The sequence below is a fragment of the Nyctibius grandis genome, chromosome 26 (genome assembly GCF_013368605.1).
Source record: "Nyctibius grandis isolate bNycGra1 chromosome 26, bNycGra1.pri, whole genome shotgun sequence".
Lineage (NCBI taxonomy): Eukaryota > Metazoa > Chordata > Aves > Nyctibiiformes > Nyctibiidae > Nyctibius > Nyctibius grandis.
The window spans coordinates 5,647,972-5,672,586 of NC_090683.1; the positions used below are offsets into that span (position 1 = coordinate 5,647,972).

A 24,615-nucleotide genomic window follows, 5' to 3' on the forward strand; every position below is an offset into this window, starting at 1 on the left:
CCCCACCTCTGCTTGAAGCAACCGCCTCCAGGCAGGTGTGGGGAGAGCTGGTCCCCATCCCCTCTCCTCCAGTGGGGCGTGCTGCCTGCGAGAGCCGTGCGAGAGCCATGGAAGAGCCGTGCAAGAACCGTGCAAGAGCCGTGCAAGAGCCGTGCGGGACCCGCAATCCGAAGGTGCCGAGCGCCCGTGCCTCAGTTTCCCCTACCGCACCCCGCTGTCTGTGTAGCGGGGAGTCCCTCGGGTCGCGGCCGGGGCTGCGTCTCCAGGCGCCCCGGCCGCCACCGCTGCCCCACCGGCCGCACCAGCCGTGTGTCCCCCCGCTCCTGCCCCCGCCCCGGGGCCGCCCGTGGGTGCCGGGTCCCGGAGCGGGTGGGCCAAGGGGGCGGGGCCTCACCACTGGGCGGGGCTACGACCCGCGAGGGGGCGTGGCCGGGGCGGGGGCGTGGCCAGGGCCGGCGGCGGAAGTGGGGGGGCGTGGCGGCGCGCGGCCGTTGCCGCGGCGGAGGGAGGGAGCGCGGGCGCCGTGGCGGCGGCGGCGGCCGTGTGAGGGCGGCCCGGCCCGGCCCGGCCCGGCGCGGGGGCCATGCGGCGGCCGTAGCCATGCAGCGCGCCGAGCTGCGGGACGGGGAGGCGGCGGCGGCCGCCGCGGCCTCCTACCGGGTGCTCAGCCGCCTGCTGGGCTATGGGGCCGGGCCGGAGGCGGGCGCGGCGGGCGGCGCCGTTACCGGCGCGGCGGGCGCGGGGCCGTTGGGCCCCGGCGGCGGGCGGCTGCCGGCGGCGGCGTTACCGGGCGGCGGGACGCTGCGGGGCCCGCGGCCGCCGCCGCAGCTGATGGTGTTCCGCAACGCGGCGGAGGGGCGGCCCGGCGAGGAGGGCGGCCCGGCGGCGGGCGGCGGCGGCGGAGGCCCGGCGGGCGGCGGGGAGCTGCTGTGCCCGCGGCACCGCTGCGCCCTGGAGCCCAAGGCGGCGGCGAGGTGGGGGGCCGCGCCGCCGGGCGGGCTGGAGCTGCAGCTGGCGGCGCTGGGGCTGCGGCCGCCGGGGCTGGGCACGAAGGGGCCGCCGGGCTGCCCCTGCCCGTGCCTCGGCCCGCCGCCGCCCGCCGGGCCCGCCGCCGAGGAGACCAGCGACGCGCTGCTGGTGCTGGAAGCGCTGGAGCCCGACGAAGCCGGGAGCTGCTCCGAGGAGGAACCGGGTTCCCCCGGCCGCGGAGCCGCCCGCGCCGCCGGGAGAGGAGCCCCCGGCCCCGCGCCACCGCCCGCCGCCCCCGGGGCAGCCGGTCCCGGCGCCAGGAAGGGCTCGCTGAAGATCCGCCTCAGCCGCCTCTTCCGCACCAAGAGCTGCAGCGGCGGCTCGGCCACCGGGGACGCCGCCGCCACCGAGGGCCGGCGCAGCGGGGAGCTGCCCGGCAGCCTGACCGACGTCTGCGGGGCCGGCGGCCGAGAGCAGGAGGCGGGCAGGTACGGGGGTGTCCCCGGGGGGGCGGGGGGAGGGCTGTGCCCCGGCCTGGGGGTGGGTCAGGGAGTCGGTGGGGTGGTTTTGGGGTGGCAGGATGGGGGTTGCAGGGAGCAGCCAGGAGACCTCGGGGTTGGGGCCAGGCAGGGTGTGCAGCGCGTGGGTCTGCGGTGCGGGGGGAGAAGGGGTGCTGGGGCCGTGACACCTTGCTGGAGGTGGGGGCTGGCCGCCAGGCACGGGTGCCATCGTGCTGATGGGCACCGTGGCCGTCCATCAGCTCCGGCCTCTTCTGAGCAGCTGCCAAGGCCTCGTCGTTGGCACGGGGTGGATGAGCACAGCTGGAGCCCAGGAGAGGCGGGCGGAGGAGCGATGCGCTGCTCTGGGCCCTGCATCTGCAGAAAAATGTCCAGGAGTGGGACTGGTGGGGTGGCAAAGGTGAGGTGGTGTGCCCTGGGAGCGGCCTCCGGTGACACTATGCCCAGACCCAAGGGGCTGGCGTTTCCTCTCGCCCTCCTGTGTCTTGTAGAATGATTTCCTGAGGCTCGTGAGCATCACGGTTGGGCTCCAGCCTTGGTGGTGGGTGCTGCCGTGGGGCTGGTGCTCTCCAGGTGCTCCGTGGCAGGACATGGCCGGAGGAAGCGTTGCCAGCCATAAGTTGTCTGGGTCTTGCATTAGGCTGGAGGGACAAATCCTGGGACATACTGGTGTGGGACCCCATGCACCCACCCTGTTCCTCAGCCCTGTTCCGTTGGTTCTGGTGTTCCTCGGCTGCTCGCCCTGTTCCAGCCTCTTCGTTCAGCGGAAGACACGAGCTGTTTGGTACCAGCTGGGGAGGGTCAAGGGCTGATCTGTACCTGCTGTCCATGCTCTGGTCAGGGTGGGCCTCCTGCACTCCAGGAACCACCTTCTGTAGCGTTTCCAGCCGCAGAAGTGAGATTCCTCGTGGAGGAGGCAGGGAGAGGTCTGCAGCAGCCCAGGAGCAGCGTTAAATAATTGAATGGACTCAGTATTACAGCCCAGTCCTTTCCCCGCGGGGTTAATTAACCTCCTGTAAGGCTTTTGGGGTGTGTTGCCTCCTCAGCGCAGCTGAAGACCTGTTGATGGGCATGCAGGGAACCTTCTCCAGGCTTGCTCTGAAGATGCTGACCTTGGGTCAGGTGTGACCCGCAGCGCTGGCTCGTGGTGACGGGGCACTTCAGCAGCTCAAAAAGGCACCTGGGCTGTGGGGGAGGTCAGAATCCCCTCCCCTTTGAAGCAGAGGATGGTTTCTGAGATGGGGCAGGCTCAGCTCCGGTGTCACCTCCAAGCCCTGCAGCTGGTCGGGGTGTCTGAGTCCTCCTCAGAGCTCATGTGCCCGCGAGGAGCCTCGCCTCTGCGTGTGGGGTGGTGGAGCCGTGTTACACCGCGGCTTCGTTCCCCACAAATGACTAAACGGGCCTCAAACAGTGGCAAGAGTTGCCCGTAATGACATAATGTTTTGCTAATGGGCTTGTGGTTTATTGGGTCGAGAGCGAGGAGCCCTCGGGACCTCCCGGCGCTGGGATGAGGCGGTGGAGAGCGGGCAGCCATGTCCCAGCAGGCTGGGAGCAGAGCAGCGCCGTGTCACTGCCCGGCTCTTCCCTCTGGTCAGGGAGTTCAATGGTCACTTCTCGTGCTCCAGCATCGTGCTAATTAGGTGGTATTTTAACGAAGATTACTTCAAGGTACCCTGTGCAGCAACTCTTGTGGTTCAGGGACGACTTTCCTGCTTCCAGTTCCAGGCGTCCCCTCCTGCTGATGAGGGCTGGATTATTTTAATGATGCTTTTTGCCCCTGTGGAGCCCAGCTCCCACGCTGATGGGCTGCGGGGCGGGCGTGCTCGGTGCTGGCATCCCTCCTCAGCGAGGACGGGTGGTTCGGGGTGCTGGGATCCTCATACTCTCATGGGTAGGTTAGACGTGGTTTAGTTAAGCTGGGCTTGCTGCGAAGTGAATGTTTGGGGTCAGCAGATGTTTTTCTTTCCCCGTTGCCCTGGTCCCTCAGTTCAGAGATAAGCAGTGCAGTAACTTGATTTTCTGCTGTGGTCTTTACTAGACTTAACGCCACGCTGGTGAATGCTGCCTGCTGCTTTGCACCCGCCTTCGCTGGCTGGGGAGGGTCCTTTCCTGAGCAGAACTTGGCTCTGCGAAGGGCTGGAGAGTTTTCCCTCCCAGCGTGTGGCCCCTGTTAATATAGGATGGATCTGGTGTTCATGAGTTGCTGCTGCAGTTGCTTGTGGCTGATGAGGTGGGCTCAGAGCAACTTTGGGGTCAATTTGTGGCTCTGTTTGCTATCAAGCTCTTGTTCCTGGCTTGCAGGTCTCTGGGGCTGGCGAAGGTGCTCCCTTGGTCTGCGGTGGGTGTTAGCTGGTCCAGCTCTTTTTTTAAACATCCGTGAGAAGCAGAATTCCTGGTATTTGGAGTTGCTGCCCAAGTTGTCCCAGAGGCAGCACGGTGCCTGCAGCAGCAGTGAGGAAGGAAACCAGCCCCACTATCTAAAATCAATAGTTGGGCTCTGCTGAGCTACAAGAGGCTGAGAAACTAACTGTGGAGATACCAACATCTGGCCTCTCACCCAGGGCCTGGCTGTTGATATTTAGAGGTTGTATCAGTGAAGCTGCTCATTTTTTGGAAGCAATTTGTTCTCCAGAGGTAATGGGAGGGAAGGGGGATGGGGTTAGGCACCGGTTCTGCGGGCGGATGGGTGCAGGCACTTGCCAGGTTGGTACCCAAGTCTTGTGACCTTGGTTTTTAACATGTCTCCACATTATTACATGCAGAAAGTAGCACGGAGCCGGCCTGGGTGGCCGGGTAAGACTTGCCTTTGTGTTAGCAGGACAGTGCCTTGGGATGAGTGAAGGCAGCGCCGGCTGCTAAGGCAGCAGCTATTGCAGAACTGGTGGGTGACTGACCCTAAAAATCCTGATTTGCTGGAGTTTGAGGCCTTTCCCAGTTTCATGTGCATGAACCCGTGTGGAATCTGTCCACGGTGTTCCTGACCAGCAGTGCCCACCTTTGGCCTTCTCCAGCTCTGCAGAGCTGCGCTGATGCGGTGGGTGCAGCAGCGTCCAGGTACCAGTCACACGTCAGTACTTCTCTGTGGGCTTCAGCATCGTTTGGATGCTGCAGAACCAGAGGTCAGGAAGCGTGGAGGGACGTTTTGGTGGAGACTGAGTTGGGAAGTGGAGGGTTCAGTCCATGTGAATCAATTCTTGCTCTCACCCTGCTGGTGTGAGCTTGCTAGAAATGAGAAATCTCAGAAATCGACGGCTGTAAAATGTTGGCATAAAATGTAGCTGTTTTGGTGACAGCAAAATGCCAGGAACGCTCCTTTCCGTCTGGCTTAGGGGGTGGGAACAGAGCTGGTACCATGTTCTAAGGTTAGTTGATATTAGTCCAGAAGTGTGATTTTGTGTGTGCGCGTGTGGCTGGTAACTGGGGAAAGAATCCAACCCTCAAATAGGTGCAAGGCTTAAAATGAAAACACTTCCAGATGTTTTAATGAGGTTTTATGTATCAGGATGATGCGTGTTCTGAGTATTTTTATTTGCAGACTTACAGTATTAAACATTTATTCACAGCTGTGAGGTGTCTGGACAGAAACAAGAAGAGCATTTGCTCTGCCCCGTGAGAAGCTGCGGGTGCACCCAGCTGCTCCGCGCTCTCAGGGCTCTGCAGTGCCCGGCGATGTGAGGCTGGAGCTTGGGTTTGGGTCCCTCTGGGTGCAATCCCCCCCGAAGGGCAGCAGCCCTCGCTCAGAGCTGCTTTTGTCTGAAGCTTTGTCCGGGTTTCGCTGCGAGCAGAGCTGGGGTCTGAAGCACGAGACAGGCTTGAGGTTCAGGGTCAACCGCTTGCTGGGAGGAGGTTGGAGGGTGAGGAAGAGGTCCAGGAGGAGCAGTGCCAGCCCTGTGCCAGCCCGCTTGCAGGGGAAGTGGGGTGTTCTTCTGGGTGGTGAAGAAGACCACCAGAAGCTGGTGGTCGGAGCTGGTCCAAGCTGGTCTGGGAGCTCCTGTAGATCTTGCTGGTGCAGTCGCTTGCCTGGATGCAAGGGGACTGGTTCTCTGACCATCACGGTGAAGTCACACCATTTAACTCGGAGTAACCCAGTACAGACCTGCAGACTGATGGGGACTGCCCAGTGCTGGGATGGGTGTTGCGCGACGTCCTGTGGATGCTGGAAAGACCTTTGTCAAAGCTGCGGCGCACGAGAGCTCCTCTTAGGTGGGAGTGAGGTTCTGGCACCAGGGACGCATTTCTCTACTCACCTCAACCATGGATTCAAGTCCTGGGGTGCCACGCTCTGTGCCTCAGTTTACCAGCATTTTCTCTGCCTAGATTTGGATAAAGACCCAAACCATTCTATGATTCTATGATCTCGATGGCTCCGGGTTTAGCTCACCTACCCTTCACCTGCATTTTGAAACCCTTTGGGGAGCTGGTGTCCTCCAAACGCATCGCTCTAGGCACAACCCCTAATTGTGTGGGGACCAAACCTGTTTGTCGAAGACGTTTGGCAATGCCTGGTCCAGAGGAACAGCGTGATGTCTGTTGTGAAACAGCTCCTTGGCTCTGGCTGCTGTACTTGCTTGGGGTTTTTCTTTCCAAAGACTTCATTAATTACCTAGTTAGAGATTTGCTTCGTAGCAGGACGGGGACCCAGCTTTACTGGTTGGCTGCCCTACTTAGGCCAAAGCGCTGCTCTAGGAGCATCGAGCTGTCTCGAGCTCCTGTAGCGAATGGTGAAGGCTCTGGACTGAGAAGGTCAAATGGTGTTTTCTTCTGGTGGGATGCACTGCGTCTCCTCCTGTCTACTAACAATGTTTTTCTTATTTCCAGTAGGAAACACAGACTGACAAGAACTCAAAGTGCCTTTTCCCCGGTTGTGTTCAGCCCCCTCTTCACAGGTAAGGACTGGGAAGCTTTACAGAGCGGCGTTTCATTTGGCTGTGGAAAGAGCAGCGTGTGCTTAACGGCGGATGCTGAATGTTGCCTCCACGAGCGAGGTGGGATGTCTGTGAAGGGTCCCTGGGTCCTGCTTGGCCTCAAACCCTGAACGAGAGGAGCTGTAGGAACGCGGCTGTCGCATGTCGGCGTTTTGCAGCTCCTCCTATTGAAGCGCAGGTTTGAGCTGTGCTCTTGGAGGGGAAGGTCCTTCCTCAGCGCGGGGCTGTTGGCATCCAGGTGCTCTGGAAGATCCCCTGTAGAGCAAGCGCAGCTCGGTGCTCCCCTCCCGTGGTTTGAGAGGGGCTCACACCAAGCCCCTGGGCTGCACACCGACGTCAGCAGCTCTGCTGCGTGACAGCGATGGGAATTGAAACCTCTTTTGGGGAGCGCTGCCGCCTTCTCCTGCACGTTTCCCCTCCTCTCCCTGCGTCCTGCTGGGTTCTGACCTTCCCTTTTCTGCTGGGGGGGGAAGTTGGCCGGTTTATAAATGGTGTGAGGAGGAAGTCCTGCTCCGCTGGCGGCTGCAAGCTGTAGTACTGAAAAGCTCCCAGTCATGGTCATGTGCGTCTTGTGGTGTGGGCTCGTAGTCAAAACAGTCCTAGCCACAGGGCTTGGGGCTTCCTGGGGAGAACCCCGTCTCGGGACTTGCGTGAGTAGGAATCTAAGGTCAGAAGTGAGTGTTTATCAGCTGTGTGGGGTTTTACGTGGCTTGTTACAAAGGTCCGATTCAAAATAAATTCGTGTTGAGGGTCTTCTTGCAGGGCAGAGGAATCCAGATGTGATGGTGCAGCGACAGCTGGAGGAGGGTAGGGCTGAAAGCCTCCCCTCACTGCTGGCGTGGCTGTTTGATCGCAGAGAGCAGCTGCAGGAGCTGGTGGGTGGTTTGTGTTCCTGAGCAGGGCGAAGCCCTCCTGGGCGAGCAGTGCTGGTGTCTTACCGAGAACTGCCTTCAATTTCAGAGAAGGGACCTTCGAGGCAGAGCGTCTGTTTGACTTGCCCGAAACTAGTAACTGGAAGCTGCTGATCTGCTCCTGTGGTTTCTCGTTCAGCTCTTGCAGAAGTGGAGTCACTCGGGGGTGATTCGGCTGCGGTGGTGCTTGTTTGCTGCTCCATCCCCACGTCCCTTCAGCCCATGTCCCGATAGCGGAGCAGCACAAGGAGGACGTGCAGAAGACCGTGGAAGTGTCCTCAAAGTGAATGTCTGGATTTTAATTGCGTTGGTTTGCTGTTGACTTCTCCAGCAGCTGAGGACTTGGTTTCTTCAGTGGCTGCTGTACAGAGGATTTTCTGAGACTGGGACCACCAAAGCAGGACACGATTCAAATGTGTGGCCCAACTTGCATGGTTTTCTTGGTGCTTTGCTTTCAGGTTAGAAGGGAGGTTGTAGTGAAGTGGGAGTTGGCCTTTTCTCCCAGGCAACTAGCGCTAGGACAAGAGGACACAGCCTCAAGCTTCGCCAGGGGAGGTTCAGGTTGGACATTAGGAAGCATTTCTTCTCAGCAAGGGTCATTAGCCATTGGAAGGGGCTGCCCAGGGAGGTGGTGGAGTCACCATCTCTGGAGGGGTTGAAGAAAAGCCTGGCCATGGCACTTAGTGCCCTGGTCTAGTTGCCATGGTGGTGTCAGGGCAATGGTTGGACTCGATGATCCCAGAGGGCTCTTCCAACCTGGTTGATTCTGTGATTCTGTGGGGCAACCGAAGGTCTTTGGGAAGGCTGTCCTTGCCTTTCCTCACCTCTCCCGGGCTCCCTCTTGGAAGTGCTGGCTCCATGAGCCCACCACAGCCCCTGCTGCCTTGGGAGGGATTTGAAAGCTGAGTTACTGCAACCCCTCTGCGTCCGGTTGTCTTTTGGTGTTGTTTGTACAGGATGAACGCAGTGCAGCTGCTTTATTTTTAGGGTGTGGAAATGAAAGAGTGGCTGTAAGCACGTGTGTGCGCTCACACCCACGAGTCCCCCAGGGAGAAGGTACCTCGGATAATAACCAACCCTAAATACCCCTCTTAACATCTCTTATTAATAGGCAGGACTTTTAAAAGCAGAGGGAAGCTGAGTCAATATTGTCATGTGTGATGCACAGTAAATACACGGAGAGGTGGGTGACGCCGTGTGCGGTATCTGGAGCAGCAGAGGAGTTCCCTGCCCAGGGGAACTGAAATCTAAGGCAGCCAGATTTCATTGTCCTTGACACCATGGTTCAGGTGTTCGGGGTGGTTTGGTTTCAGTGTCGGTGCTTCATCAGAGCCTGCTTAGGCTGATTTTTTTCAAAAAAAAAAAGCTGTGGTAGCACCGCTTAGGGTCTCTCTGTGGGGTTCAGGTGTTTTCCTTTTGACTCTGCATCACTCCAGTACTGAGGCTGATGCTTTGACCTCGATTTGATGGCTTCACTTCTCTCCCGTGATTTTAAGACTTAATTTTAAGCTTTTCTGGTTTTAACTTAGACATCTTACTTTGTGTCATTATTTTCCCCAAGCCATGTTCTGTATCCAAAACCTTTAGGCTTCAGTGAAATCCAGTTATTTAATGTAGAAGCCTGGCCAGCTCCCTGTTAGTAATTTTAAGCACTGGTACCCTCATGTTCTGTAAGGTAAAAGGTATCTCCGATCATCTAAGGTGGTGTGGCAGGGGAACTCGATTTGGAAACAGCTAAGGAGATTGTCCTCCAAACCCTGCCGAGGTTCCTGCCCCTTCCCCTCTCCCCCTGCCGAGGTTCCTGCCCCTTCCCCTCTCCCCCCGCCGAGGTTCCTGCCCCTTCCCCTCTCCCCTGCCTCCCCACGTTCAGCCCATGCGTGCCCCGGTGAAGGCACAATACTAACAGTCTTGCTCCACCAACCTTCAGGTGAAACGGTGTCACTAGTGGACGTGGACATCTCTCAGCGAGGACTGACCTCCCCTCACCCTCCAACTCCACCACCTCCGCCACGAAGAAGCCTCAGCCTGCTAGGTACCGTCCTGGAGAGCATCCTTTGCTGGGCGTCCCTGCTGTAGGAGCTGCCCCTCTGTCCTTGTGGGGATGGAGGAGGAGCGTCCCAAGGGTCCCGGGCAGCTCATCCCACCCCGTAGCACACCTCCTCGCCCATCCCCACAGAGGGTTTCTGGCTGTTCATTGAAGGCTTCAGCGTTTCTCTTGGGTCAGCCAGGAGGGGAGGGCGGTGGGGCAGCACTGCGAGGTGGGACATCACGGGCTGGTTACATCGTGTTTCTGCTGCCTTGGGAAACTTCCCCCTTCCCACCCATCGCTCAGCAAGGCCAGTGCCCTTCTGTGTGCTCTAGTCGGGGGAAGTGGAGGCTCCCTGGGAGGCTGCTGCACCGGGAGCCTGGCTTTGCTCTGGAGGAGGCTCCTTGGAGCGGGGTGGGTACAGTCAGCCTCGGTGGGCAGCACCTGAACCTGCACGTCCGTGCGTTGGGTGTGTGAAACCTCCTGTAAATGCCTGTCCTGTGCCACAAGCTGCATGCAAGGGACATGGAAAACAGCCTCCTTGGCTCTAGGAGTGCGTGTGAGCATGCATGTGTGTGTGTGAGGCTCCGAGCCGGTGTGCGGGGGCAGCATGCAGGGCAGTGAGGTGCCCCTGGGAAGCTCCAGCTTCGCTTCTCCAGGCAGCGCCGGGTGCTGGGTTGCTGGGGCCGTGCTGTCAGGCGCTCAGCTCGCTCGCTTTGCTGTTCTCTGAACCTCTCTCGCCTCTGTTCTCTCCTAGATGATATCAGTGGGACGCTGCCTACATCTGTCCTAGTGGGTCCAATGGGCTCCTCCCTGCAGTCTTTCCCTCTGCCTCCGCCTCCTCCGCCCCATGCCCCAGGTCAGCTTGGCTTTAGCAGCAAGGCTCTGGCTTTCCCTCCAGGCATCTGGACTTTGGGGGGGTTTCTTGGTAAACTTGAAGGCTGCACTTGGGGCTTTAAGAGCCGTGGTGCTGCCTGCGTTGCCCACTCAGGGACGTGCAGCCCGACGGTGCTGAGTGCTCGGGCACTGCGGTGCCAGGGCTCTGCTTTCCCCATGGCGTGGCTCTTGTTGCCCACAGTAGTTCTGCTGAAGCTTTTGATTGCACCACAGACTGATTAAGGGTTGGAAGGGACCTCTGGAGATCACCCAGCCCAACCCCTGCCAAAACAGGGTCACCCAGAGCACGTTGCACAGGGTCACATCCAGGCAGGTTTTGAATATCTCCAGAGAAGGAGACTCCCCCCCTCCCTGGGCAGCCTGTGCCAGGGCTCTGCCACCCTCAAAGTAAAGAAGTTCCTCCTCATATTCAGAGGAGACTTCCCATGTTTCAGCTTGTGCCTATTGCCCCTTGTCCTCTCACTGGGCACCACTGAGAAGAGTCTGGTCCCTCCTCTTGACACCCAGCGATGTGGGAGCAGGGAGCAGTGCAGGAGCAGCTTTGACAGCCAGCCTGTCAAACTGAACAGCACACCAGGATGTTTCCTGGGCATTTACCCTTTTGTTTTTGGCTTCCTTCAGGACTCAGAGGGCTTTAACTGCCCCTCTTTCAGCACGTGTGTTCATTCCTTCCAGCCTGTGCCCCCTGCCCTTCCCGTGCCTTCCCTCAGAGCTAGCGTAAGGAAAGAGCAGGTGAAGGCACCCAGTTAGTCACCTGGGGAGAGCCAGGGGGTGACTCCTGCTGTGTCCTGCACAAGGACGTTGTCCTTCCATCAGGCACCCCAGCGTCCTCCTCCACGCTGCAGCTCTGCCCCTCCTGCCCTGACCTCCAGAGCCGTGCGAGGGGGACAGGGTGACTCGTCCTTGGGTGAGCTCCCCGCGGGTGACCGTGGCCTGGCCCATGTCTCTCCCTCTGCAGACGCCTTCCCCCGGATCGTCCCGCTGCGGCCGATGGAGGCGATGCCCGGCCAGCCCGCCCCACACCTCCAGTGCCCGCTCTACCGCCCCGACTCCAGCAGCTTCGCAGCCAGCTTGCGAGAGCTGGAGAAGGTAACGGGGACGTGGAGGGGGGTGGTGACAGCCAGAAGGAAAAGGCTGCGGGTCTGGGCTCTGCTTTTGGGGACTGATCATCCCGTTTTGCAGAGCTGGGAGCTAAGGTTAGGATAGGACTGAGAAAAGTCTCCTGCTGTCCTCCCAGTGAGGTCTTTGAGTCTAGAAGAGCATTTTGTTGTGCGTGGAAGGGGTGTCGTAGTCTCATCTGTTCTTTCACCACTTCTGGGGGCTAAGGGATGTGATGGTGTGCCCCAACGAGTCCCAACCATCCATACTCCTGTGAGGATCCAACCCCATATTTCCATTTTGGCATTTAAAGGGAATTAACAGCAAGAGCAAATCGTGTTGTGTTTGGTTGCTGATAAAATCTTTCTTGCTAGCACATGCTGACGTTCTGCCTGTCCCTTTTCCTAGTGCGGGTGGTACTGGGGACCGATGAACTGGGAGGACGCAGAGATGAAGCTGAAGGGGAAGCCGGATGGGTCCTTTCTGGTCCGAGACAGTTCTGACCCCCGTTACATCCTGAGCCTCAGCTTTCGGTCGCAGGGCATCACCCACCACACCAGGATGGAGCACTACAGAGGTAGGAGCCATGGGTGGGTCTGGGGACGCTGTGGACAGCGGAGGCCTGAGCTGGGGACCAGTCTGATCACAAGGTCCCAGAACAGTGCTCTGGGCACGGAGCTGGCAGAAGAGGGGGAGCAGCAGCACCGTGTCCTCGCTCTTGGGTTGAGGTTCTGCAAGAGGCCTTAGAAGCTGCCTTTGACTTTGCTTCTTAGCCTGAAGCAGCGACTCTCCTTGTAACTCTGAAAAATTGGGGAATACAAGAGTTCCCGTGCCTGTCCTCAGGCCTTGCTTTGGAGAGCTGGGCTTGAAGAAAGTGGTGATGGCAAAGTCTTTGGATCCCACGTCGCTGAGCTGTGATGTACAGCGAGAGTCGCCATTCGTAGCTGTCGGTGCTTCCCAAAATGAACTTGTTTCCCTGTGAAATGTGAAGTGGTCTCCTGATGTCGTGGCTTGTCACCTTGCTTTTTTCTCCCCCGTTCTTCCCCTGCTGCCTGGGCAGCTTCTCACCTCACCCACACGCTTCATCTGCTCATCTTCACGTGTGGTTTTCCATATTGAACCCTTGCAGCTGGCCTCGGGCCGAGTGAAGTGCCCGAGAGGCTCAACACATGGCGAGGGGGAAGCTGCCCTGCAACCAGTGGGCGAGCTTTAACAGCTGCCTGTAGAGCCTTGTCATTAACTGTGCCTGCAAATCATGGGCTCAGAGGCTTCCCAGCCAACCTGCTGCAGAAAATTTGCAACCTTTCAGAGCAAAGCTCATCTTTTTCTCCTTTTTGCCCGTGCCCCAGGGATGGGGCTGTTGTCTTCCTCCAGCTCTGCTAGTGAGACCTGGCAGCACTTCTGGTCTTGAGCCCCTCTGAAGGAAAGATGCCCCAGCATTAATTCTAGCCCATCTAGAGCCAGTTCCCCCAGAATCAATGAGGTTGGAAGAGCCCTCTGGGATCATCGAGTCCAACCATTGCCCTGACACCACCATGGCAACTAGACCAGGGCACTAAGTGCCATGTCCAGTCTTTTCTTCAACCCCTCCAGAGATGGTGACTCCACCACCTCCCTGGGCAGCCCCTTCCAATGGCTAATGACCTTTGCTGAGAAGAAATGCTTCCTAATGTCCAACCTGACCCTCCCCTGGTGAAGCTTGAGGCTGTGTCCTCTTGTCCTATCTCTAGTTGCCTGGGAGAAGAGGCCGACTCCCACTCCACTACAACCTCCCTTCAGGTAGTTGTAGACTGCACTAAGGTCACCTCTGAGCCTCCTCTTCTCCAGGCTAAACACCCCCAGCTCCCTCAGCTGTTCCTCACAGGTCATAAAACCGTCCCTGACCACTGTGTAAGAAGGAAGGATTTTCATCACCCTGTCCTTATAGAAATTACCAGAAGCTCTTGCAGCTGGAGCAGATGGTGCAGTGGGCGCTGCTTCATAATTGAGTTTTGGAGTGAACTTTTGCTGCTGCTCTGGTTTATTTTTTTGGGGGCTGGAATATGTCCGTTCTCAGAGCTTCCCTGGCCAGGTGTCCTCCCCTTTCCTCGAGCTGTCCTTCTCGCTGCGTGGATGGAGGTTGGTCCTGCCCCTTCCCCGGAGCAGCTCTCCCAGCCCTGGCACCACGACAAGGGTGTCAGTTTTGGGTGCGGGTTCGGTCTGCGTCAGCAGCCCCGTGCTCCCCCCAGGACCTGCTGCCTGGAAAACTGCCGAGCTGAGCACTGATAAACCAGTGAAGGTGACAAATGGTGAGGCTGGGGGAGGAGATAAATGTCTGACCTTCAGGTTTCAGGTAGATGAGAGGAAGAAACCAGGATTTCTTTGTCTTTTTTTAGGCAGGCTGGAGTTTGGGCTTTGTCCTCTGCATCTCCAGGCCACTTGGAAGGGCTCGTTCAGATCTGAGATTCCCAAGAATTACTTATTTTTGTGCTTGCTGGCCCTGGATGTTTAGCAGGTGCTAGGGCAGATCATTGCTCCCAAACTGGCCCATGGCAAGGGCGAGAGGTGTCTTATCCTGGTAAAGCCCACCAGCCCTGAAAGGGAGATACAGGGGGGATGGAGGGGGATGTGGGGGTTTGGCCAGTCAGGGGGGATAAATGGCTGCGTTTTGGTGCAAGGAGGGGGTGGCTGGTTGCAGCACAAAGAGATCGTGAGACTGGTGTGGCTTGAGGCTCAAACTTAACCTATTTAGAGGTTTGTAAACAGGTTGGAGGACCCGCTTTGCCCACGTTGCCCATCTCCAGTGTCACTGTACGTTGTGTCAGGTGGCAGTACGGGGAGGACCGTGTTGGTGTATCTTGACGCCGGTTCTAGCTTGACAGTAATTTGAATTAAGGTGTTTGAAACAGCTGGCAAGAACGTGAAGCTGCTCCTGTGTCTGCTTTGGAATCCCTGACAGCTGGAGGGCTGGAAGAGGACGTTTTGATAGTTTAAATTTTAGACCCAGCAGTCGCTGCAGGCTGTTTATGGGTTCAGGCAAGCAGGACTTGTGGCCGTGGTTGGGTTACAGTGGTCACGGTGTCATGTCTTTCTGCCTGTCCTCAGCTCTTGGAGAGCTCTGGTTCCAGTGGGACAGCATCCTTGCAAGCTGGTGCCACTGGTGTTTCCTCTGCCTCATCCCAGCTCTACATGAAGTAGTCAGCCTGGGGCATTCACCTCGTCTTGGAGAACATCACGCTCGTGACTAAATGCCTCCTCTTGCCACCAGTGCTCATATAACATGAAACCTTTTCTGTTCTGTTGGAAGGGACCTTCAGCCTGTGGTGCCACCCCAAGTTTGAAGACCGCTGCCAGTCCGTGGTGGAGTTCATAAAGAGAGCAATCATGCACTCCAAGAACGGGAAGTTTCTCTACTTTCTCCGATCCAGGGTTCCAGGTGAGTCTCCCGCCCTGCGTCGGGGGGATGCTTTGCTCTGTGATGAGCTGCTGGTCTGTCCTGGAGAGCCAGTTCAATGTGGCTGTGATCTGCTGAGAGCAGTGCCCTGGTCAGCATCCTTGCCTGCTGGCTCCTCGGAAGGATCCTGAGGAGCAGATCTCCCGCTCAGCAGCTGCACCACTTACTCGTGGTGGTACAGACACTTCCCAAACCTTTCTTTCCAGGAGTATGGAAATGTGATACCATCTCACACTGTGACAAATGGAGCTGGAGACTGGAAAGCTGCTTCCTCAACAAGCAATTATTTGACTACTAAACCCCAGCTTTCTTCCCTCCCCCAGCCTCAGTGTTGCTGTTCCTACGAACCACTCTGTGCTTTGTAGTTTCCCAGTTCTCCCTTAGCTGAGCCCCACCTGGGGCTGTCGAGAGGAGAGGCATCAAGCTGAGTGTGTGGGAGCGCTTCCAAGTGTGAGCTCAAAGTGAGCCTCCAGCGACAGATACTGTAGATTCAGAGTCCCTGGGGGTCCCTGCGATGCCAGAGCCCATCAACAGGCAGGTGCTTGTGAGCCAGGAGGGACTGTTAGCGAGGCTTTGTCGAAGCATGTTTGATTGCCTGCTGTTGGGATTGCAGAGTCTTGTTTCCCCATCCATCAAACTGGTTCCTTAAACGGGCTCACATCTCCCTCCTGCTCAATCCAGGCAGGCAACTCGACCAGTAGCTCCTGTATCTATTTTTTTTTTTACTGGTTTTCACTCATCTGTGCTGCTGTGCCAAAAAGCTAGCCAAAAAATCCAGAGTGAAAGAAAGGGAAGAGGCTGCCAAGTAGGGAAATATGCCCCTTATTTGTGAGAGAGCAGCAGTGGGGAAGAGAATTTGGGGGATGGGTGAGTGGTGATGCTTTGAATGAAACCCAGCAGGAACGGGAACGCTGCGTGGTGGGACGGGTGGTGGCAGCGAAGCAGAGAGGGGCAGGACTGCAAGGAGTGAAATGATGGTCGATTTGCTCCCTATCCATGTTGCCATCGTGCCTGCGGGCCCTGATGGTGACAGGGACCTCTCTGTGACACTGCAGCATGGAGAGGATCCGGCCCAAAGAGTTTCTGGTCTGAAGGAGATGGGCTGTTCCCCCCTCAGGGCTCCCAGCAGCGCTGGAGTCGCAGCCCGGCTCTGTGCAGTGTTGCCCTCTGCTGCAGGCACCAATAACTGGAAAGCTGATTTATAACATGGCTGGGCTTTGGGGAGGAGAGGGACGTAAAGCTGGTTCTGCAGCGTACCCTGCCTGCCAAAAAAATCCTTTCAACTTAAAGGTACTTTACCTGCCTGATCCTGAGATCTCTGCCCCTCGAGAACAGGGCTTGGGGCTCCAGGCAAGTGCCTTAGAAAGGACTTGCTGTAGAAAAATACCATCAAAAAAGAAAATATCCCCTCCAAACAGTGCTGGGCACCTACTGAGGAGTCCCTCGGTGCCTGGTCCCCGCTCTGAGCCACCAGCCAGCCGGGGCTGGCACCGGGTCCTGCACCTCTCTGGGTGCAGCATCAGACCCGGGCGCTTCTTAGAGCCGCTGCGCCTCGATCCTCGAAAACCAGCGTCTCGTGCTGATGCCTGATCTTTAGTGGGAGAATGTTTGGGACCTGCCTATCCCCAGTGTGCTCCTTAGTGCTGTTCTCCTGCCCAAATGTTACCTGCTGCTGGGAGGAGGGAGCCGTTTCCATCTCGTGTCTGGCTCCTGGCAGCATGCGGAGCTGGTGCTGCGTCCCTGGCGCTGGCTGAGCTCCCAGGCCTTTTTGGTGGGAGAATAAGGAGGGGGGGAGAATCCAGCCTTCAATTGATTGCTGTTCTTTGCTTTCTCAAAAGCTGGCTCGCAGCTTCCTGAGCTGCCTGGAGCAGTTTTGAGCCCATCTTAGTGTGAAGAGCTTTCCCTTCTCTGCTCTCACGCCGTTGCCCTCAGAGACAAGCCAGCAGGAAGGGGTTGGAGTGTAACGAGCTCTGAATCCTTCTGTACAGACAGATCAAACCCTGTGCTGTGAAGGAACCCACCTCCCACAGATCCTTCCCAGTGCTCCTGCCGACCCCTCGGCTCTGTGGGCTCGATTGTTGTTCTTAACTTTGGGGGAGGAGGAGGTTGTGGGGCTGGATACGACTCGCTTTCAGCCCTGCGAGGCCGCTCCCTGCGTGGGGAGCTGGCTCGAGCGGAGCTCCTGCGCCTCTGCCTTTGTGCCCGGCCTCGTGACCCCAAGAATGAGCAGCTCTGGCCCAGCTCGAGCTGACCAAATCCCCCAGCTTTTTAACGCCTCACTAGAACTACCCAAAGAGTTCTGCAGAGCAAAGCCCACGTGCCGGTCATGCTGCCTGCCTTCTCCTTTGGCTTTCTCCTCCATCCTTTCCAAACCCTGCTGCTTCTCAGTACAAAGTGGTGCTTCGTCTGCTGCTCCTGGGAGAGGGGGGTGGTTCGGAGCTTGCAGTGTCCCGGGAGCAGCTTTTCCACAGTCACCCCGTGACGTCAGAGCTGTTGTTGCCTTGTGAGGAAGGCTGGAGATATTTTGCAGCCAAAAGGCTGGAGATATTTTATCACCCCCAGAGGGTTTGGCTCCCCAGCCCCAAGGGACTCCGAAGCAGCGGGCTCCTGGGACGATCCGCTACCGCCCGCAGCCTTGCGGAGAGCTCCAGTTCCCAGGAGCCACCTTCTCCTTTCCGAGGCAGCGGTGGCTCCTTTCTAACACACTTGTCTCCAACGTTGCTTTCTCCCAAAGGTCTCCCTCCAACGCCTGTCCAGCTCCTGTATCCAGTCTCCAGGTTCAGCAACGTCAAATCCCTTCAGCACCTTTGCCGCTTCCGGATCAGGCAGCTGGTCCGGATAGACCACATCCCCGAGCTCCCGCTGCCCAAGTAAGTCCCGAGGACTGGCCTGGGGATGAGTCTCTCTGGTTTCCTCCTTGACACTTGCCGCAGCAGGCACCAAGAAGGCGTCTGTATCTGCAGCAAGGGCTCTGGGAGGGAGTAGTTGACTTCTTCAGCCTTGGGCCAGCACGATAAATGTCTTGTGGTGTGTGAGGATGCATGTGGGAGTGGTGACCAGCTCAGGAGTGGGGTGGCACCTGCCTTGGGGTACCGGCTGCTGTTTCTGCTGGGGGTGACAGTGCAGGGGGGGTGGGGGAGAGGTGCTGGTGAGCCTTTGGGGAGGCTGGCGTGGTTGTGGCTTAGGGTTAAAGCTTCTGCCCCTTCCTTCCCCAGGCCCCTGATCTCCTACATCCGCAAGTTCTACTACTACGACCCGCAGGAGGAGGTGTATCTGTCGCTGAAGGAAGCTCAGCTCATCTCCAAACAGAAGCAGGAGACCGACTCCTCCACGTAGCGAGGCTGCCTCGGCCGCCTTGTTGCTGTCACTGATGGTACGTGTGTGCCGCCGGTCCCTGCCCCATCCCGTGGGGTCAAACATAAATCACTCTGTTCCCTCTGACTGCAAAGGGAGCACAAAACCCTCCCGAAGAAGCCCTGGCTGGTTATTCCATGGGCTTTTCCCATTGCCCAGCCCTCCCTGGGGAGGGGGACAAGGCGTCTGCTACTTTCTCGTGCATATTTGTGCCCACACAAGCCTGTGCACACTCTTGTGTCAAACCAGCTGCAATCTAGGGCAGCTCCTGCCGTGGTGAGCGGGCTGGTTGATCCCTCTCCCCTCTCTCTTCCCCACTAGGGATTTGATTGTTGCCATCCTGTAGCCCGAGCCGGGCTGTGGTGGGAAGGAGGCACCCGACGGTGAAGCTGCTTCTGCGGTGCCGCTTCTGCTCTCAAGCTCTTTTGTCCAGAGAAGAGGGTTCAGGACTCCGAAGAAGCACAGCAGAACAGGAACAAGAGCCTCGGCTCCTGGCTGGAGGAGGGGGGTCTCGGAGACAGCTGAGCCCAGCTCGCGGACTCCTCGCAGAACAAAGAATGTCATGGCACTATTTACAACTTTTTTTTTTTGAAAGTTTTATTTTTGATGTCTCCTTTTTTTCATGTTTTTTTTCAGCATGAGAAATACTGTCTTATGATCAGCTGAATTTTATTATCCTCCCTTGGAAACTTCAAGGTGGGGAGAGATAGAGAGAGAAGGGGACTCTCTAGGAAGATCATCTGCTCCAGGCGTTATGGCGAGACTGTTCTTTGGTCCTCACGGAGAGGGGACACAGCCGAGAGCTGCCTGGAGGCAGACTGAGCCAGAACGACGTGCAGCTACGTGGGACAACCTCTGGGGAGCCGCCCAGCTCCTCTGCTCTCCAGGACTTGGGAGAAGAGGGCCAAACCTAGTCTGGGGCAACTGGATTTGCGGGGTGGTCCTGTATGCTTTTAAGCTGGGCCCAAGGAAGGAAGAGTGTGTGAGCCCTTTGGATGTCGTGGAGCCTTCTGCCCCGGGGAATGGTTGCTGCTCCGAGGAGGAGGTGGTGTCGTTCCCTTAGCAAACACTGGAAGATTTCGCTGAGCCCCTGGGGTAAGTGGAAGGAAGGTGGCAAAGCTGTTGCTGTCACTGCTGCAGCAGCCCATGGACCAAAGGTACTCGCTGCAGTGACGTCGGTCTCGCAGAGCTGTGGGACGTGCACTTTTAGCCTTTCTCTGGCTGCCTCCAGAAGCTGTGAATGAAGTGGCTTTCTGTTGAGCTGTGAAGGACCTCGATCAGGAGTTGCTGGGGCATTAAAGTCACCTTTGGGGTGACTCGGAGCAAGAAGCAGATAGCTGAGTGTTCTCCTGGAACAGCATCTGAACTCTGTGAGCCTGCTTGCTGCTTCCTCCTCTCCCTGGGATGTCCATGGAACCACAGCAGTTCAGAAACAGTAAAGCCAAGAGAGGTGGTAGCTCTTGCTGTGTTTTTGGGCTTGGCACTGGCTGAAATACCCCCCCACACCCCTTCAAATCCCGACCTGCTGCTTCATCCACTCCAGCAACTGCAGAGAGTTTGCATTTCACGGTGAAGTTTAAAGTTTGCCCGAAGTGATGCTGAGAAGTCTGGAGAAGCATCTTTCCTGTTGTATTTAAACGAGTGAATGTTCCCGTGCGCTCAGCCCGAGCGAAGGAAACGCTCCATCCTGCAGCAGCGTGGCCTGGAAACACGATGTGATGCATGGCTGGGGTCTGTGGGTCTGGGGTCGGCGCCCTGCGAGCTGGCTGCAGGCACCCAGGAGCTGTGAGGACTTTGGTCTGGCCCTGCAGGATGATCTGTGTCCTTGAATTAGACACAGTCGTGTGGATCTTAAAGCAGCCTGGAAAAAATCCCGTTGTCTGCCTCTGCCAAGCGTTGCTACGAAGGGTGCTAACAACTCCTGCCCTCCCTTTCCTCACTATGACCTCCGGCCTCGGTTTTGGTCTTGGAAAATTTGGGTTTTTTAAAAAAGAATTTGGCTTCCAGATGAAACTAATAACTAAGCTTCAAACCCTGTAGAAATACCTCATCAGACACTACTGACTGTGGCGGCGGCGGGGCGGTGGTTAGCAGGAAGGGGAGCTGCCCCCAGCCGTGCTGAGCACCATCTCCTGGCCCTTGGTGACACTGGAGCTACTCTGGTCTGCAGCCACCGTGTCCCCTCCGCTTGGGGACCAGTGTTCGTCCCCCACAGCCGCCGCTGCGTCCCCTCCCCGTGGCTGCAGACCTGCAGCTCACACCGAGTTACCAGCCCGCGAATTAATGCAGATCCTTGGACTGAGAAGCGCACAGCACGTTGGGTGAACATCACGGGGAACATCTGTACTCGTGCAGGTGAACTCAAATGGCTGCACATCTGGTGCTGCTGCATCTCGGCTCTCCGTGTGCTGAGGATTCGGATCGTCCAACTTCTCTGTGTGCTGGGAAGGAAAAGCTGGAGAGCCAAGGCTGGTCTGACCCCTGACGTGTCCAGCTCTGTGCTGGCGAAGAGCCGTGGGCCCGGTGCACGTGTCTCCTGTCAAGCTTCCCTCCAAACAGAGACCCCAGAGGCAAGGACACGATGGCGTGGGCCAGTGCGTGTGGATGGGTGATGGCCTGGGGGACCTGTGAGTCTGCCCTTGCTGAAGCCAGGGAGAAGCTGCCCCTGTCCCTGGTGTGATGGTAATAACAGCATCTTCCTCCTCCCTTCCCCGTTCTGGGGTGGAGGGGTGCAGGCTGGGTTTGGGGAAGGAGCTGGAGCTGTACAAGACCACCCTGTCAATCTGCACCCATGGGAGCGGTGGGGTCAGCTTTGCCATGAGGGTGGCAGATGCTCTTCAGCCTTCCCAGGGCCCTGCTCCACCTCACCTTGCTCCCAGACAGGGGAGCTGGAGCGTGGTCAGCTCTGGTAGCGCTGGATGAGATCCCAAGGTTAACTGGAGTTAACAGCCCTCTCTGGAAATGAGTTTAAAATAAAGCTGTTCCTAGAGCTCCTTCCCAGTGAGGTGTGAGGGGAGGGAGGGGGCTGATCTTCGGAAAAGGATCCAGAGGTTTTGTGTCAAGGCTGGGTGTGATGGTCTTCATCGACACGGGTGGGACCTCAGAGGTGGTTCTGTCCTGCCTTGGTGAACCCCCCTCCCTGTCTGGGGAGGATCAGCCTGGAAGGGTTTGGGGTTGGTTCTGCAGGGTGCTCTCATCCTGCTGATGTGGGAAAAAAATTTTACAGCCTCCTTTGTCCAACCTTGAATTCTGCAGAGGTGGTTCCTGTCCTCCTCCTCTATCAGGGACCGGAGGCAGATGAGCGATGAAACAGCCCATAAAACTCACCAAAGTGCAGAAAGTCCTTGTGGAAAAGCTCCTTTTTCAGCTGGGTGGGCACAACCTCCAGCCGTGCGTGGTACTGGGGTATGGGGTTGGTGAGGTCCTGGGGTGCGGTGTGCTTGAGCCGGCTGCTCTGATTTTCTCACATGGAAGTTTTCAGCTCAGCATCGACCTCCTTAGGGCCAAAAGAAGGGGAAAAATTAATTAATCCTTTGCTTGGTTTGTGGTGGGACCCCCCCGAGTGGCTCGTGCGAGAGGGAATCGGTGGGTTTGAACGCACCACGCGCGTGGCACGCACCAATCTGGCCAGTTTTTAAACCCTAAAAGTGTTTTTAAGGGGGACCTGTGTTAGTGCGTGTGCCTGAAGGAGCCGGGGGGTGCAGGGAGCTGGGCAGGGCTGGGCTCCGCTGCGGGCGATGGCTGGGGCTGAAGCCTCTCGTCCAGGAGCCTTTTGGGGAGGAAACTGCTGGAAAACAGGGTTTGCAGAAGGGAGGGGAGTAGGGAGGGAACTGGCCTGTCCTTCGTAGTTAAGATCTGTCCTTGGGATGGTTTTACCCTTAATATTGACCGTCGGGTCGGAGCCTGCCCCGTGGAGGGCTCCTCGGGGTCCCAGGCACCCATCCGAGCCCCCTCGGCTCTCAGGGATGGAGGGATTTATCAACGTGCTCCCAGCAGCCCCCGTAGCCCTCCCCAAGCCCCCAGCCCCTCATCCAGAGTCTTCCAGGTGAGATGGGGCAGGCGGGACCCCCCCAACCATCCCCTGCCGCTGCCTCCCACCGTGCCTCCAGCTGAAAAGCACAACCCTGTGCCCAGCAACGCAGCGGGCTCCTGGGGGGAGCTCGGGGTGCTCCCCCCACCCACCCACCCTGGGCTTTCCTCTGAACATCAGCGCTGGGTCCAGCCTTGCCTTGGGAGGAGGAGGGAGCAGATACCAGCAGCTCCGAGTGCTGCTCATCCCCAGGACCCTCGAACCCCCCTTGGGTAGAAACGCAGCTTCGCTTAATTTTATCTTTCTTTTTTTTTTTGGTGTGTGCTTAATTTATTAAAATAGTTGCTGTATAATTTATTTTCGTAAACTATATTAAAAAGTTACTAAATGGTAAAAAAAAAAAAAAAACAGACTTGCAGGCCAATCTTTCAGAAGGAAAAAAATGTTTTTGATATAAACGCAACAAATGCACTTTGGGGTGTGTTTGGGTATTTTTGGGGTGGGGAGGGGGAGCCTGGCTGTACCTGGGGGTTTGTCTGTATATATTGTATTAATAGGCATGTTTGGCCTCTTGTGTGGAGCCGTTAGTAACTGCTGCAGGTCCTGGGGGGGGGAAGCTGCTGTGAAGTTCCCGTTTTTTGGGGGTTTTTGGGGTTTTTTTTGGTAAGCTGTCAGTGAGGGCGAGCTGACTTCTGTGTTTGTAACTCATTTCTAGCGTCGTTTGGACTGATGGTTTCTTTTTTTTGGTTGGGGGGGGGTGGGAAGGGAAGAGAGCGGGGGTTTGAAATAAAATAATTGGAAATTTTATGTGCTGTGTGTTGGCTTGAGTCCGCTTTGCCCCCCCGCTTCCAGCATCCCTGGGGGGTGGGATGGGGATGCCCGGGTCCAGCTCCTGCCCCCCACCTTCACCTTGTCCCCCTCCCCAGCCCCTTCCCCTGCTGCGGGAGCCCCGTGCGGTGCTTCCCCCCCTGCCCAGGCGCTTTGAACACCCCGAGTTTGGCAGATCAAAGGCTGTGGGGTGACAGAATGGGGCTGTGGTGGGTGGCATCACCCCCCCGGCTGCCATGGGTGCATGCGGGGGGGCTCACAGCCCTGGGGGGCTGCATCCCCCTTCCCCTCCTCATCCTCCTCCATCACTGGGCGTGGGGTGTTGGGGTGCAGCAGGGTGGGAGGCTCAGCCTTGGGGGGCTGCATCCTCCCTCCTCCTCCTCATCCTCCTCCATCACTGGCCATGGGGCAGCAGCGGGGTGCAGCGGGGTGCAGCGGGGTGGGGACCCCGGTCCCTCCCGCGGGGCCCGGTGCAGGGCTTTGCCCCGCTCTCTGCCCCCGTGCCCCGGCCACGGGCACGGTCCCCAGGACAGGGCTGTGCGGGGACAAAGGCCCCATTGATGGGGCCAGACGGCCTCTCCAGGCGGGATCCCACATCTGGGGCCTCAGGGGTTTGTTCTTGGCTGGTCCAAGGCCAGGGGCTGGCGCTGAGATGCCAGCGGCCCCCTCCATCGCCTGCCAGCAGCCCCACGGACGGGGGGGTTCATGGCAGAGGAGGGGAGCGGGGAGGTTTTGGGGCTCACCCACCCCAGGGAGGGTTGTGCCAGGGGCAGGGACGGCTGCACCCCGGGACTCACCCTCGACAGGGACGTGTCCCAGGGCTGCGGGGAGCCGCGTGCCCGGGGCAGGGATGGGGCACCCCCTCCGTGCCCCCCGCAGCCCCATAAAGCCCCTTTGTCCGGCCGCCTCCGCGCCGCCCTGGCAAGGCCCCAACATGGCTGCGCTGCGCAGAGATTATTTTTAACATCTCATTAGCATCAGAAAGCAGCAGATTCCCCCCGGTCCCCGGCGAGGGTCGGAGCCCCCAGACAAAAGCCGCTTTCTTCCCGCTCGCCTCCCCCCAGCCCCTGGGGTGCTGCTGCAGCACGAGGCTCCCGGACCCCCACCCAGCCCCGATGGGTCCCTGGGGCCAGTGGGGTGTGGTGGCCCCGGAGGGGGGACCTGGGGGGTCGAGCATCGCTGGCTCCCAGTGCTGCCCACCCTGTGCCAGGGTCCTCAGCCGAAAAAAGCCCGTTGGGGTGTCACTGCGCTGCCCCCCAGCCCTAACCAGCCTCACCCTAACCAAACCACGAGGCTGGACTAACCCGGAGGTGGGGTACGGGGCATCCTGTCCCACCAGTGTGACACCAGCTCGGGGCTGGACCGTGTGGAGGGGATGGGGTGGGTGCTCAGCCCCTCCTCATCCTCACTCACCCCGATGTGCTGGGGCAGGTGTGGGAACATGCAAGGGAAACTGAGGCACAGCACGGGGCCATGTGGGGGAGCCAAGGCAGAGTGTGGAGCTGGGGCCGGGTGTGGGGCCGGGTGCTCCTGGCCGAGGCATGCAGGGTGCTGGCAGTGCCCCAGCGGGTCACCAGGCCATGCTGGGCCTGGCACCGGCGCTGCCCCCGAGCTAACATTTACCCA

The 24,615-nt window shown here is 58.3% G+C and overlaps 1 protein-coding gene across 1 annotated transcript; it reads left to right on the forward strand.

Annotated features, from left to right (window-relative positions):
• Positions 1–600: 600 nt before the first annotated feature.
• On the forward strand, positions 601–21,120 carry SOCS7 (suppressor of cytokine signaling 7). The gene is made up of 10 exons (XM_068418849.1): positions 601–1,457; positions 6,309–6,373; positions 9,251–9,355; positions 10,107–10,208; positions 11,205–11,335; positions 11,753–11,921; positions 14,631–14,759; positions 17,512–17,647; positions 17,993–18,150; positions 18,453–21,120. The coding sequence occupies exons 1-9, from the start codon at positions 601–603 to the stop codon at positions 18,111–18,113; spliced, it is 1,815 nt and encodes a 604-aa protein (XP_068274950.1). The 3' UTR covers positions 18,114–18,150; positions 18,453–21,120.
• Positions 21,121–24,615: the final 3,495 nt, after the last annotated feature.